This window comes from Gorilla gorilla, chromosome 5 (assembly GCF_029281585.2).
Source record: "Gorilla gorilla gorilla isolate KB3781 chromosome 5, NHGRI_mGorGor1-v2.1_pri, whole genome shotgun sequence".
Classification (NCBI taxonomy): Eukaryota; Metazoa; Chordata; class Mammalia; order Primates; family Hominidae; genus Gorilla; species Gorilla gorilla.
In genome coordinates, this window is record NC_073229.2 from 60978543 (window position 1) to 60993948 (window position 15406).

At 47.8% G+C, this 15406-nt stretch overlaps 1 protein-coding gene across 7 annotated transcripts in view; it reads left to right on the forward strand.

Annotated features, from left to right (window-relative positions):
* Positions 1–15406, forward strand: part of CUL9 (cullin 9) — a 42469-nt gene that overhangs the window by 2784 nt on the left and 24279 nt on the right. For 4 of the 7 annotated variants that reach the window (XM_055389673.2, XM_055389672.2, XM_055389676.2 and 1 more), the window contains exons 3-14: positions 539–693; positions 1026–1526; positions 2031–2166; positions 2317–2510; positions 2784–3189; positions 3594–3786; positions 8086–8293; positions 11135–11331; positions 11711–11928; positions 13675–13921; positions 14331–14436; positions 14993–15220. In XM_055389673.2, coding sequence (XP_055245648.1) covers positions 539–693; positions 1026–1526; positions 2031–2166; positions 2317–2510; positions 2784–3189; positions 3594–3786; positions 8086–8293; positions 11135–11331; positions 11711–11928; positions 13675–13921; positions 14331–14436; positions 14993–15220 — 2789 coding nt within the window. Of the gene's footprint in view, positions 1–538; positions 694–1025; positions 1527–2030; positions 2167–2316; positions 2511–2783; positions 3190–3593; positions 3787–8085; positions 8294–11134; positions 11332–11710; positions 11929–13674; positions 13922–14330; positions 14437–14992; positions 15221–15406 lie in introns of those variants that run through there. The other 3 variants (XM_019029023.4, XM_063707617.1, XM_055389675.2) reach the window with 3 other exon arrangements.

Sequence of the window (15406 nt, forward strand, 5' to 3'; positions counted from 1 at the left end):
CAGGGAAGAAGGAAAGCAATGGAGAAAATGGGGCCACAGGGAATAAGAAAGAGGAGAGATTTCCTAGCTCTGTAAGAACACCTAGTATTTGGTGAATATCAATTTGATGCAAAGGAAAAAATATAGATTAATAGGCTATTTCAGGTATATAAAGAGGCCAAAATGATAGCCTCTGGCTTATCTGTTCATTCTCAGTGCATTGACCAGAGAAGAGAATAGGACTTATCTGTATTTTTGAAACTGGATTGAGATTTATTAGTTGGTTTTGAAATCAATTTGGTGGGTTACAACCAACATTTTTTTAAAAACTTAAGTCATTAGTGTGTAGCACTTAGTAGGGGTAAATTTTGTAGCATAAAATATATGTTTCAGTTATATGTATGTATGTTTGTAACAGGTTACCACGTAAAATGTATTTCTTTCTGTGAGCCTTAGTAACAAAGTTTGAAAGCCTCTGGGGTAGGAGATAGAATCTAGGAAAGGCAGGGAGAAAGTACTGGGGATTGAGGAGAAGATATGGATTGGGTATGGATTACAGGGAGTCGGGCTCACGTCCTTCTATCACTGAGCCAGCAAGATGGCATCGAGCAGCACATGGATTTTGACAGTCGCTATACATTGCTGGAGCTGTTTGCAGAAACCACATCCTCTGAAGAACACTGCATGGCCTTTGAGGGCATTCATCTGCCTCAGGTACACTGCCAGCTGTAGGGAAATGCTGTGTACAAGGGCTAAGACATTATTTATGAAAACGTGGTTCAGGACTGAATGTTAGCACCAGAGCCACCTGGGAACTTGTTAACATGAAGGTTCATGTCCTCCCTCCCAGCCCCTCTCCATTCAGAATTTCTGAGGAATCTGTGTTTTAAGACACTCCCTATGCCTTTCTTACACAAATCAAAGTTTGAGAACTACAGGCCTGGGGAGAAGGCCTTTATATTTTTCTGTAGAGGAGGATACTTCAGGGAAGGGGAGAGGCTAAAGCCAGGAAGAGATGAACCTGTCCCAAGGATTGTGTCTTACAGATCCCAGGAAAGCTGCTTTTCTCCTTGGTGAAGCGCTACCTTTGTGTCACCTCCCTCCTGGATCAGCTGAATAGCAGTCCAGAGCTGGGAGCTGGAGACCAGAGCTCCCCATGTGCCACAAGAGAGAAAAGCCGGGGACAGCGGGAACTGGAGTTCAGCATGGCTGTGGGCAACCTCATCTCTGAGCTTGTGCGGAGCATGGGCTGGGCCCGGAACCTCAGCGAACAGGGCATGTCACCTCCCCGGCCAACCCGGTCCATCTTTCAGCCCTACATTTCAGGCCCCAGCCTTTTACTCCCCACCATTGTCACCACCCCCAGAAGACAAGGGTGGGTCTTCCGCCAGCGCTCTGAATTCTCCAGCCGTAGTGGCTATGGAGAATATGTGCAGCAGACGCTGCAGCCAGGGATGCGAGTGCGGATGCTGGATGATTATGAGGAGATCAGTGCTGGGGACGAGGGCGAGTTCCGGCAGAGCAACAACGGCATTCCCCCTGTGCAGGTGGGCAGCACATGGTGGTGAGACACTGTTGGGAGTTTATTTGGGGTGGGGTGTAGCTGGGACTTCATAAGGAGGACTCCTGCAGGCCACCCAAGAAGAACCCCCCTGGGGAATTGGAATGATACAAGGGGGTTGGCATTTGTGTGGGGTGCATTTGGAGGGCTGAGAAAATCTGGCAGGGGTGTGGGTGGGCTGTAAGTTCATGGGAGACTCACCCAGGAAGCAGAACTGATAAATGGAGATACCTCCCCACCAACACCAGTGGAAGAGGCTAGGAAGGAATGTCGAGGCAGAGAATCATGGTTAAGAAAAGAGGCAGGGTCCACTCCTGATAAGGGAAGGAAGCCTTTTGCCATATGGGGGTTTTTCCAGGCTTAGCCAGGTGTGTATCTGAGGGTGCGCCCCAGATCTATGCTTGGGCATGTCCTTTCAAGCCTTCACAGGCCAAGGCTTAGAGGGTTGAGCCTTCTCTATTCTGCTCTCTTTCTTCCTCCCTCATACCAGGTTTTCTGGCAGTCGACAGGCCGCACTTACTGGGTGCACTGGCACATGCTGGAGATCCTGGGCCCTGAGGAAGCCACTGAGGATAAGGCTTCAGCAGCTGTGGAGAAGGGGGCAGGGGCTACTGTGTTGGGCACAGGTGAGCCTAAGAGGGGACATGGATAGCATGTCTCTGAACAGAGGATTAGTGACTGGGATGAAGCCACTTCTGACCAGGAGCAGCCCTAGGGGTCCAGAAATAGACCCCATTCCTGAGGGGTGCTGATGCCCGCCATGCCTGTGTCCTCAGCATTTCCCTCCTGGGACTGGAATCCTATGGATGGGCTGTACCCTTTGCCGTACCTCCAGCCCGAACCTCAGAAGAATGAGAGAGTGGGATATCTGACCCAGGCTGAATGGTGGGAGCTGCTTTTCTTTATCAAAAAGTTGGACTTGTGTGAGCAGCAGCCAATTTTCCAGAATCTTTGGAAGAACCTGGATGAGGTATTATAGGCCTGAGATACCTGGGGGTTTTCTAGTAGGGTTAGAGGTGGGATTCTCTAGAGGGAGTTTCAGATAGGGGATACCGCTTAGGGGGAGGCTGGAGCTAGAGATTAGAGTTAGGAGGAGTCCTGCTGGGGGTTGGAGGCAAGTGCTGTGAGGGTCTAGTATGTAGAAGGTATGGGGGCGTGGTAGGGAGTGATCATCCTTCCCATTACTGACCCCAAGACCTTTGTGTCTGCTTGTCTCTTAAACGTATACCCCTTCTGTTGACAGACCCTGGGTGAAAAGGCCCTAGGTGAGATCTCTGTGTCCGTGGAAATGGCCGAGAGTCTGCTGCAGGTTCTCAGTAGTCGATTTGAGGGCAGCACTCTCAATGACCTGCTCAACTCCCAGATCTACACCAAGTATGGGCTGCTGTCTAATGAACCAAGCAGCTCGTCTACTTCACGAAATCACTCCTGTACCCCAGATCCAGAAGAGGAGTCCAAGTCGGAGGCCAGCTTCTCAGAGGAAGAGACTGAGTCCCCCAAAGCAAAGGCCGAGGCCCCTAAGACAGAGGCCGAGCCCACCAAGACAAGGACCGAGCCCCCCATGGCACAGAGTGATTCTCAGCTGTTTAACCAGCTTCTGGTGACTGAGGGGATGACCCTGCCCACTGAGATGAAGGAGGCAGCCAGTGGTGAGTCAGGTTCTGGGAGGAAGCAATTGGAACAAGTCCTGGGTAGTCTCAGTAGAAGAAATGGATAGTCAGGGTCGAAGGAAAGCCATGGAGGAAGGTGATTTTTGCAGGGGAAAATGCCTTGGAACCATGCGTCCATCTTCTTCCTTTTGACCTTGATTGTATTTAATTAACCAGCGCTCCCTTCCTTCAGTATCTCTGGAAAAGGAGGATCCGTTTTCTGGGGTGTCTTCATCTCCTTTGTTTGATCATTAGTTCCCTGACACAGAATTGGAAAACTCTGCAAGCTGCAGTAGCCGATAATGTGTTTAAATATTGGTAGGATAACTGGGCTTGACTTTAAAGACTTCTAACTTCAAGGTGCCACAGTTCTTTTAGCCATTGCCTTTTCCCACCAATTTCAGAAATGGCCAGAGCCTTGCGGGGTCCCGGTCCTCGCAGCTCCCTGGATCAGCATGTGGCAGCGGTCGTGGCCACTGTGCAGATATCCAGCTTGGACACAAACCTGCAGCTTTCAGGGCTCTCTGCCCTCTCTCAGGCTGTGGAGGAGGTCACTGAGCGGGACCACCCTCTGGTCCGTCCTGACAGATCGCTGAGGTTAGCATATTGGGGAGGGAAGAGGTTTTGGTTGAAGCTGTAGGCAAAGGATGGTGGTAGCGGGGAAGGAGCTTTGAGATCACGAATTAGAAAAGCTTGGGGTGAGGGAAGGCTCAGCCTGAGGAGCAGCGGAGCAGGAGGGTTGGATGTTTTAATGGCTCGTATTCTTGGAGCACTTCTGTTATGCCAGGCACTGTGCTAGTATTTTACATGCATTCTCATTAAATCCACCTAACACCTGAGGAAGCGTTGGTAATATTATTATCCTACTGTATGGGTGAGAAAACTGAAGCTTAGAGAATTTAAGTAACTTGCTTAGAGTTTTACAGATAGCAGAGCCAGGATTCAAACCTAGGTCTTTTTGGCTCTAGAACTGGAGTTTTTTCTCTTTCTTTTTCTTTTTTTCTGTCCCTACGTACTTTTTTTTTTTTTTCACATTAGACCTTAAAACCTACTTTATTTTAAATTTTTTTCTACCTTTATTTATTTATTTATTTTTGAGACAGTCTTGCTATGTCGTCATGCTGGAGTGCAGTGGCGCGATCTTGGCTCACTGCAACCTCTGCCTCCCAGGTTTAAGGGATTCTCCCGCCTCAGCCTCCCAAGTAGCTGGGATTACAGGCACCATCACACCCAGCTAATTTTTGTACTTTTAGTAGAGACGGGGTTTCATCACGTTTGCCAGGATGGTCTCGATCTGCTGACCTCGTGATCTGCCTGCCACGGCCTCCCAAAGTGCTGGGATTGCAGGCGTGAGCCACCGCATCCAGCCCTCTACTTTTAAATTATACAAATAACACACAACTTATTCTCATTTTATTTATTTATTTTTATTTATTTACTTGTTTTTGAGACAGAGTCTCACTCTGTCACCCAGGCTAGAGTGCAATAGTGTGATCTTGGCTCACTGCAACCTCCGCCTCCTGGGTTCAAGCAGTTCTTATGTCTCAGCCTCCCAAGTAGTTGGGATTACAGGTGCCCACCACCAGGCCCAGCTAATTTTTGTATTTTAGTAGAGACGGGGTTTCACCCTGTTGGCCAGGCTGGTCTCGAACTCCTAACCTCAGATGATCCAGTCTCCCAAAGTGCTGGGATTACAGGTGTGAGCCACCATGCCCAGCCGCATTCTCATTTTAAAAGATCTGAAGAATGTAAAAGGACATAGGAAGGCCAAAGTCCTTTCTCACCACTGTTATCAGTCTACTATATCCTACAGATTTGCATTTGTAATTGTGTGTTTGGAAATAGAGCATTTTCTGAGTCTTTGTTTTAGTCTATGTAATCACATTCTACATGTTTCTACAACTTTTTTTTTTTTGCCCCCGCTCAGTGTCTTAGAGGGCTTTCCATGTCAGTCTGGGTGGAGCTGCCTCATTATTTTTACTGCTGCATGGGACCCTGCAGTGTGGTTATCTCCAGTTTCAAGTGCAGTGTTCTAACGCGTCTGTTTTTCCTTACTTCTGCCAACACTGAATATTGTCATCTTTTTTAATCTATCTAATTGGCAGCATTTTAAATGATTGGTATCTCTTTGTTTTAATTTCCTACTTCTGGTAAAGTTAGGCACATTTGCATACATTTGTTCTGTTTTTTTTTTTCTATAAATATTCTGTTATTATCCTTTGCCCACTTTTTAATTGGATCTTTGCCTTTTTTAATGTATTTATAGGCATTTTGGTTATTCCTTTGTTATTTATGTTCCAGATATTTTGCTTGTCTTTTTAAAAATCATATTAGCTTTATTTTTTGGTTATAGAATAATACATACGGTAAAAAAGTTAGAAAATTATTAAAATAAAAATTATCTGATCATATTCAAGTGAGACTGACAGAAAAAAAATCTGAAAGCCATTAAGACATCACTATTAACATGTTGGTAAACATCCTTACTTATTTCTCTAGTCATATGTATTACCCATGTATATTATCTGGTATATAATAAATCATGGCCATGGAAGGGGATATGTATTTCAAGCATATTTCATTCACACTGTTGTCATTATAAAACTTCTTAGAAAAGATAGATTAAGAACAGAACTTTCCCAGAAGTTCTCCTTCTGTGTTCTTTCCCCTCGTAGTTCCCGAGCCACCTCCTCAGTTGGCCTCGCTGTCACTGTTAAGCAAGAGTCAATACCTGCTATTTTCTCTCCTGACCCTCACCGTGATCTAGGGACTCTAGAGGCACTTCTTCCTCTTCTTTTAGATCAGCATTTCCACTGGCTGCTTTCTCTAGCTCCTGCGCTTGTCTCGTAATTTTGTGTATAGTGTTTTTTTCATCATGCTAGAGTTTCAGACTTTTTGTTGCTACATTTTTCAGCTTTTTTATGGCTTCTAGATTTTGTGTCCTACTTAAAAAGATCTATTCTGTTCCAGGATTATAAAAATATTTTCCTATATTTTCCAAAAATACCCATGATTTTGTTTTTTTTTTAATTTATTTAAAAATTCATTTGCAGTTTATTTTTGCAAATGTTGTGAAGTAGAGCTCCAGCTTCAGTGTTTTCATATGGATAGCCAGGTGTCTCTAAATTGCATTGTGTGTGTGTGTGTGTGTGCGTGTTTTTTTTTTTTTTTTTTTAGAGACAGGGTCTCAGTCTGTTGACCGGGCTGGAGTGCAATAGCAAGATCACATAGCTCACTACAACCTCAAACTCTTAGCCTCTAGCAACCCTTCTTGCTTATCCTCCCAAGTAGCTGGGACTACAGGAATGAGCCACCACACCCAGCTAATTTTTTTTTTTTTTTACTTTTTGTAGAGATGGGGTCTCACTATGTTGCCCAGGCTGGTTTCAAACTCTTGGCCTCAAGCAAGGCCTCAGTCAATAATTAATTAATTAATTTTGAGACAGAGTCTTGCTTTGTCGCCCAGGCTGGAGTGCAGCAGTACAATCTCGGCTCACTGCAACCTCCGCCTCCTGGGTTCAAGCGATTCTCCTGCCTCAGCCTCCTGAATAGCTGGGATTACAGGCCCGCACCACCACGCCTGGCTAATTTTTGTATTTTTAGTAGAGATGGGGTTTTACCATGTTGGCCACGTTGGTCTCGAACTCCTGACCTCAAGTGATCCACCTACCTCAGTCTCCCAAAGTGCTGGGATTACAGGTGTGTGTCACTGTGCCCAGACAACATTATATTTTAAATGGTTCTTCCTTTTTTTTTTTTTACTGGCTTATACACCACCCTTATCTCTCTTCTCATCTATTGATCTATTTAGCTACCCTATATCAGTTCCAGGGTTGTAGTTATTGTAAGTTTATATTTATATTTTGATAATAATAGGCAAGCCTACCCCTTTTCTTTTTTTTTTTTTTTTTTTTTTTTGAGACAGGGTCTCACTCTGTCAGCCAGGCTGGAGTGCAGTGGCATGATCACAGCTTGCTGCTGCCTCGACCTCCCAGGCTCAGGTGATCCTCCCACCTCAGCCTCCCAAGTACCTGAGACTACAGGCACAGGTCACTATGCCAGATAATTTTTTGTAGAGATGGGGTTTTGCCATGTTGCCCATGGCAGAAGCCATGGGCTCAAGCAATTTACCTGCCTCAGCCTCTCAAAGTGCTGGGATTACAGGCATGAGCTGCTGCACCTGGCTACCACTATTTTTTTCTCAACATTTCCAAGGCCTGGATCTGCCTGTTGTGGTGTTTTTAAAAACCTTTTAGGCCAGCACTTTGCGAGGCCAAGGCAAGTACACTGCTTGAGGCCAGGAGTTCGAGACCAGTCTGGGAAACATAGCGAAACCCCATCTCTACTGAAAAACAATACGAAAAATTAGCTGGGCGTGGTAGCACGCACCTGTAGTCCCAGCTACTCAAGAGGCTGAGGCTTGAGAATCACTTAAACCCAGGAGGCGGAGGTTGCAGTGAGCTGAGATTGCGCCACTGCACTCCAGCCTGGCAGCAGAGCAAGACTCCATCTCAAAAACGAAAAGACAAACAAAACCACCTTTTAGGCATTTTGATTAGCATCACTTTGAATTTATAGATTTATTTGAAAAGATGAGCCAGAGTTTGTAAACATAGCATCACTTTGAATTTATAGATTTATTTGAAAAGGTGAGCCAGAGTTTGTAAACATTTTTTCTAATGCCTCCTTCATTAGCCGAGGAGCCAGAGGCAGTTAGGCTGCAGAGGGGAGGGGATTGGGGTGAGACTGAAGCAAGGAGAGCAGGTTTGGGTGGGGCAGAGAGGATGGACTAGATCTTGGTGGATGGGATTGGTCAGGGAGTCCGACGGTGCCATGGCTGGGAGGTCAGGCAAGACTCCTTGGGATGGGGAGCCCCAATATCTCTTCTCTTGTCAGAGAGAAGCTAGTGAAGATGCTGGTGGAGCTGCTGACCAACCAGGTGGGAGAGAAGATGGTGGTCGTGCAGGCCCTGCGCCTCCTTTACCTGCTCATGACCAAGCACGAGTGGCGGCCGCTCTTTGCCAGGGAGGGTGGCATCTATGCTGTGCTGGTCTGCATGCAAGAATATAAGACTTCTGTCTTGGTGCAGCAGGCTGGGCTGGCGGTGAGTACGTTGGGCCTGGCGGGAGAGAACAATGGGCAAGACAGGCAGACTGGGGACTACTGATCTTGAGGAGGTACTTTGGTGCTTCAGATCAGTGAGTAGACTTTAGAATGGAAAGATACAGATGGTTTTAAGAGTTTGATCTGGACATTCTTCGGGATTAAGTGTTTGGAAAAAGGGAAAAGGGAGTTTTGGGGTTATTTTTGTTGGAGACAGGATCTTGCTATGTTGCGCAGACTGATCTTGAACTCATGGGCTCAAGTGATCCTCCCACCTCAGCCTCCCAAAGTGCTGAGATTACAGGCATAAACCACTGTGCCAGGCCAGGAGGTTTTTTGTTTGTTTGTTTGTTTGTTTGTGATGGAGTCTCGCTCTGTTGCCTAGGCTGGAGTGCAGTGGCGCTATCTCGGGTCACTACAACCTCCACCTCCTGGGTTCAAGTGATTCTCCCGCCTTAGCCTCCTGGGATTACAGGCATGAGCCACCGTGCCCGGCCCAGGCCAGGGTTAAGAATGACTCCCGGGTGTAAAATTAAGGAGCAGGGTGCATGAAGTGGCCATTTACTGAGAGAGAGAGAATGTTGCAGGAGGAGGAGATATGGGGAGAAGGTCAGGAGTTGAGTTTTCAGGTATATTGAGTGTTCCTGCCTTTTTAGTTATTAGGTGTCTGGTTAAAAGCTAATTTTCTAGATGTGACCATTAAACCAAAAGTATTTTTTTTCCTCCTTTATCTAAGTGGCACCCTTACATAGAAAATACTCTGTTACTAGATTTGGGTAAAACAAAGCCAGCATTGCCATTGCCCAGAGAATCGGGAAGGAAGGCCCTTATCCAGAGTAGCTTACAGAAGAATTGGCTTCCTGGTTACTCCAGACAGAAGTGCTGGCTGGTAGGGTGGTGCGGGCAGAGGAGCTCTGTGTAGCCTGAGGGTTCCTGAGGGAGACAGGCAGGCTTCGGCCAGAGCAGTTCTGAGAATGGATTCCAGTAGCATAATGGCAGCAGCATGAACGGGAGCATGCGTCCTCTTAAAGCAGGCTGTCCCGGAGAGGCCAGGAGGCGCTTTTCTTTTCTCTTCTCTTTTCTCTTTTTTTTTTCTTTTTTCTTTTTTTTTTACGGTGTCTCGCTCTGTAACCCAGGCTGGAGTGCAGTGGCTCAATCTCGGCTCACTGGAACCTCTGCCTCCCGAGTTCAAGCGATTCTCCCGCCTCAGCCTCCCGAGTAGCTGGGATTACAGGCACGTGCCACCATGCCCAGCTTAATTTTTTGTATTTTTAGTAGAGACGGGGTTTCACCATGTTTGCCAGGATGGTCTCAATCTCCTGACCTCATGATCCGCCTGCCTCAGTCTCCCAAAGTGCTGGGATTACAGGTGTGAGCCACCACACCCAGCCTGGGAGGTGCTTTTCTTTATGGGACCAAGAGCAGCCAGGCATTCATAGTCCAGATCATCATGCTCAAAGAATTCCCTGATCCTCTCAAATTACGTGACCAAAACATAGCAATTGCCATCCACTATAGATCATGGCAAAAAAATAAAAATAAAAATGGCTGGGCGTGGTGGCTCACGCCTGTAATCCCAGCACTTTGGGAGACCAAGGCGGGTGGATCACCTGAGGTGAGGAGTTTGAGACCAGCCTGACCAACATGGTGAAACCCTGTCTCTACTAAAAATACAAAATTAGCCAGGCGTGGTGGTGCATGCTTGTAATCCCAGCTACTTGGGAGGCTGAGGTGGGAGAATCGCTTGAACCCGGGAAGGGGAGGTTGCTGTGAGCTGAGATTGCGCCATTGCACTCCAGCCTGGGCGACAGAGTGAGACTTCATCTCAAAAAAATCTTGCCCTGAAATAAAATTACATCATCTTGTTAATAACTTAAAGTCTACAGAACTCAGCTAACTGGGGGAGGGTGGTGTAACTACAGGGAGAAAGCTTCATTGAGAAGTAGAAGTTGCTTGGAGGGTCCAGGCCTTACAAGAGGCATTGTCCTGAGAATTATTTCTAGCCCAGTCCATCTCTCATGGGTTTCTTGTAGAGAATCAACCCTTTCACCAGGAGAGACATTCTCCACTCTGATTGTATAGTGTCTATTTTAATTTAATTTTTCTCTATAGTCCCAGCAAACAGGTTTGCACATTACAATTATTTTTCCTATAATGCCAACCACTGCCTGTGAGACAACCAAGAAGTCTTATCTAGAAGGGCTGGATGCTGGCTAAGGCCAGGAGACACAGGTTTTGGAGACTTGGTGTATAGGTGGTAATTGAAGCAATGTGAATGGACCTGGTTGCCTCAGTGTGGGTGAGTGCAGAGTCCAGAGAAAGGGGACAAGGAACCTTAGTTCCTTGGGGCAAAGGAACCACCAGAGAGGTAGGAGAAAAGCCAGGAGGATGTGAACTCATGGAACTCAAGGGAAGAGAGATTTTGCAAAGGAAGGAGTGCAAGTGAGATGGGAGACAACTGTAAGAAGCCCCTGAAGACAACTAGATGCTGCGAGGGGCACCCTCCTGAAGGGAAGATACAGGAGGGGCGGCTGTCCCACTCTGGTAGCCTTGGTGCTGCGAGCCTGGAGGCCAAGAGGAGTGGAAGGCTGATTTTACCATCCAGTCTCAGGGTTTTTTGTTGTTGTTTAGTTTCTTTCCTTTTTTCTTTTCCTTCCTCCCTCCCTCCTTCCCTGTCTTTGTAGTATTTGATGTCCCATCACTATCTCTTCCATTTCTGTCTCCTACTCTACCTATCTGCAAACAGCTCAGCTGCCCCAAAGTTTGAGGTCTAGAATGAGGCCTCCCTTTCTTCATGGTGACTCTGCCCCCTCCTCACTCTGCTTTCACATCCCCCTCACAGGCACTGAAGATGCTGGCCGTCGCCAACTCCTCGGAGATCCCCACTTTTGTTACTGGCCGAGATTCTATCCACTCTTTGTTTGATGCTCAGATGACCAGAGAGATCTTCGCCAGCATCGACTCAGCCACACGCCCGGGCTCTGAGAGCCTGCTCCTCACTGTCCCTGCAGCCGTGATCCTGATGCTGAACACTGAGGGGTCAGGGCATTACCCTCCCAACTCCAGGCTCCTGCTTAGTCCCAAACCCTGCTACTCCTGTGCTCCAGGCTCATGTACTCCACAGAAATTCCGCTCACGTTGTCGCCTCCGGATTAAGCACTGGTGGCCCTGCCAACTGTTGTTGGAGGAGAACCCAAGTGGATTGGGGATAGGGAGATTCCCAGAGAGGGCAGAGACACACTGACTTCCCTTTATGGGTTTGGGAGGAGTGGGCTGAGGTCAGGGGATCAGATGTCCTGGCTCAGAGGGCCCACTGGAGCCCTTTGCTCCCTAGCTGCCCGGCCTTCTATGCTTGCTTTGCTGCTTCCATTGCATTCATGGTCTCTCAGTTTCTTCCTGGTCACCTCCCTCCTCCCAGGTGCTCTTCTGCAGCAAGAAATGGCTTACTCCTGCTAAACCTACTTTTGTGCAACCACCACACTCTGGGAGACCAGATTATAACCCGAGAGCTGAGAGACACGTTGTTTAGGCACTCAGGGATAGCACCAGGAACAGAACCTATGCCTACCACACGCACCATCCTCATGATGCTTCTCAATCGCTACTCAGAGCCGCCGGGCAGCCCTGAGCGTGCAGGTACCATTGTGGAGGGGTGGTTTTGCAGAGGAATCACACAGTGCCAGCCAGGTTTACGTATCAGCTCCTTACTGGAAAGATACAAGGAAACTTCAGGAAATGAGCAAGCATTGTGCTCAAGTTAGGTCTTAAGTAGAACTTCCCGACCAAGAAGAGGGAGACTGTGGAATATGTGCAAGGAAATTGCATTTTTTTTTTCTTTGAGATGGAGTTTTGCTCTTGTTTCCCAGGCTAGAGTGCAGTGGCACAATCTCGACTCACTGTAACCTCTGCTTCCTGGGTTCAAGCAATTCTCGTTTCTCAGCCTCCTGAGTAGCTGGGATTATAGGCACCTGCCACCACAGCTGGCTAATTTTTGTATTTTTAGTAGAGACAGGGTTTCACCATGTTGGCCAGGCTGGTCTGGAACTCCTGACCTCAGGATATCCACTGCCTCGGCCTCCCAAAGTGCTGGGATTGCAGGTGTGAGCCACTGCACCTGGCTGGAAATTGCCTTCTTGAATGGCTTTAAACATATGTGGATTCATATCCATCTGGGCTAGGTTTGGCCCAGTATTATTGGACCGTAGAAGACTCATTGAAATGACATCTAGGGAGGCCTTTCTCTTTTTTTCTTTTAAGCTTAACTGTTTTTTTTTTGGAGGTGGAGTCTCACTCTGTCGCCCAGGCTGGAATGCAGTTGCACGATCTCTGCTCACTGCAAGCTCCGCCTCCCGGGTTCAAGGAATTCTCCTGCCTCAGCCTCCTGAGTAGCTGGGATTACAGGTGCGCACCACCACGCCCAGCTAATTTTTGTATATTTAGTAGAGACAGGGTTTCACCATGTTGGTCAGGCTGGTTTCGAACTCCTGACCTCGTGATCTGACCGCCTTGGCCTCCCAAAGTGCTGGGATTAGAGGCGTGAGCCACTGTGCCTGGCCTAAGCTTAACTTTCTCTTCACAGAATAGGGAGGCCTTCTTAAGAGAAATTATAATTTATGGTACAGAACCCTTGTGCCTGGAAACATTAGATATTGATACTGGGGAAGAAACCCTTTGTGATTGAAAAACAAGTGAAAACCTAGAAGTGTGGAGGGATATTGAAATAGGAAATACGTGGCCAGGTGCAATAGCTCATGCCTTTAATCCCAGCACTTTGGGAGGCTGAGGCAGGCAGATCACTTGAGGTCAGCAGTTTGAGACCAGCCCGGCCAACATGGTGAACCCCCATCTTTACTAAAAATACACAAATTAGCTGGGCACGGTGGTAGGTGCTTGTAATCCCAGCTACTTGGGAGGCTGAGGCAGGAGAATCACTTGAGCCCAGGAGGTGGAGGTCACAGTGAGCCAAGATCATGCCACTGCACTCCAGCCTGGGTGACAGCGCTCTGTGTATTCCTAAAAAATAGGAAATATGTATGTATCTTTTAGTCTGTGTACCTAAAGCCACCATGCAGGTAGTACAGGGATATAATCATCATAGTTAATATTTACTATAACTAACATTTAATAATAGGACTATAAGAGATTTAAAATGTCTTGTGTTTAACTCGACAGTGTTTGCTATACTAGGTTTTTTTTCAGATCTGATTAGGTTTGTATTTGGGGTCAGGAAAGAAAATCCCTCATAGTTTGGTTAAAAACTATAGACATCCTCAATATAGAAGGAAAATTTTGGGGTGATTTTCTGGACCTTCCCAGTTCTCAGTTTGACAAACTGGTAAGACTCTTCATCCACATTTTTCCCTCTGGTGTGTCTGGCTGCAGCACTAGAGACCCCCATCATCCAGGGTCAGGATGGGTCCCCTGAGCTACTGATTCGATCCCTGGTTGGGGGCCCATCTGCAGAACTACTCCTGGACTTGGAGCGTGTGCTGTGCCGTGAGGGCAGCCCCGGAGGTGCCGTGAGGCCCCTCCTCAAGCGCCTCCAGCAGGAGACCCAGCCTTTCCTCCTGTTGCTGCGGACTCTGGATGCTCCGGGGCCCAACAAGACTCTGCTGCTGTCTGTGCTGAGGTGAGGGGCCTGTTGAGGCACCATGCATTGGGATGAGGGAAACTGGCAGACTTCAGGGACTTCACTTGTTTCTTTTCTTTTTTCTTTTTTTTTTTTTGAGTTGGAGTTTCACTCTTGTTGCCCAGGCTGGAGTGCAATGGCACGATCTCGGCTCACTGCAACCTCTGCCTCCCAGGTTCAAGTGGTTCTCCTGCCTCAGCCTCCCGAGTAGCTGGGATTGCAGGCATGTGCCACCATGCCCAGCTAATTTTGTATTTTTAGTAGAGATGGGGTTTCTCCATTTTGGTCAGGCTGGTCTCGAACTCCCGACCTCAGGTGATCCGCCCACTTCGGCCTCCCAAGGTGCTGGGATTACAGGCATGAGCCACCGTGCCTGGCCTGACTTCACTCGTTTCTACCCCCTCACCAGGGTCATAACCCGACTGCTGGATTTCCCTGAGGCAATGGTCCTCCCCTGGCACGAGGTCTTGGAGCCCTGCCTCAACTGCCTGAGTGGCCCTAGCAGTGACTCCGAGGTACCAGAACCCTGGCAAGGGGAAGAGAGGGAAGGGCAGCATCTGGGGCACCAACTCCTTGTGAGGCTCTGGAGGGCACAGCAGAGCCTTTCTGAATGGATCTTGGGGCACTGGGATGGGTGTAGGAGGAAGAAGGGTAATGTAATCTAAGAATCTCCAGAACTGGAATCTTTGAAGTATAAACCTTTTAGATGATTTTAGATTTGGAGTTTAGATTCTGGACTAAGGAGAAGCCCACATTCACCAATCCAGACAGCTGTCCTCCCTTCCGGGTTTGTGCATTGGAGAGCAAGGCTCAGGCACCAGGGTTAACATAGCTTGGCCTGGCAGGAAGCAGCCTGGAAAGCTGTGCCCAAGCTCTGTTCTGCCAACTCACTCTGGAGTCCCAGCACTCCTCTATTTTACTCCACCCTGAATTTGGTACCCTTGTTTCCCTGGGCGTTGGCATGTCTCCACAATCTTAGCCACGACACTTCCTTTACTGAACCCTCTCCTCAATCCTTACATGTCCTACCTCTTGTTTACTGTAAATTAATCTATGTGGCTCTGGGCTCAGATTGTTCAGGAGCTGACCTGCTTCCTACATTGCCTGGCCTCGATGCATAAGGACTATGCTGTGGTGCTCTGCTGCCTGGGAGCAAAAGAGATCCTCTCCAAAGTCCTGGACAAGCACTCAGCTCAGCTGCTGCTGGGCTGTGAGCTTCGGGACCTGGTGACAGAGTGTGAGAAGTATGCACAGCTCTATAGCAACCTCACCTCCAGCATCCTGGCCGGCTGCATTCAGGTGAGGAGCAGCTGTGGGTATGCAGCTGAGAGAATGCAAGTCAGAAGCAGGAGAAGGGGATTCACTGTGTTCCTCTTTGGTATCCCTGTTTGGCACAGGTTGTAGCAAATCTGGGGCACTTGTTTCCTAACCTTGACTCCACATGGTTCTGTCAAAATGTGGGGAGAGAGGAGTTGAGTGTACCGT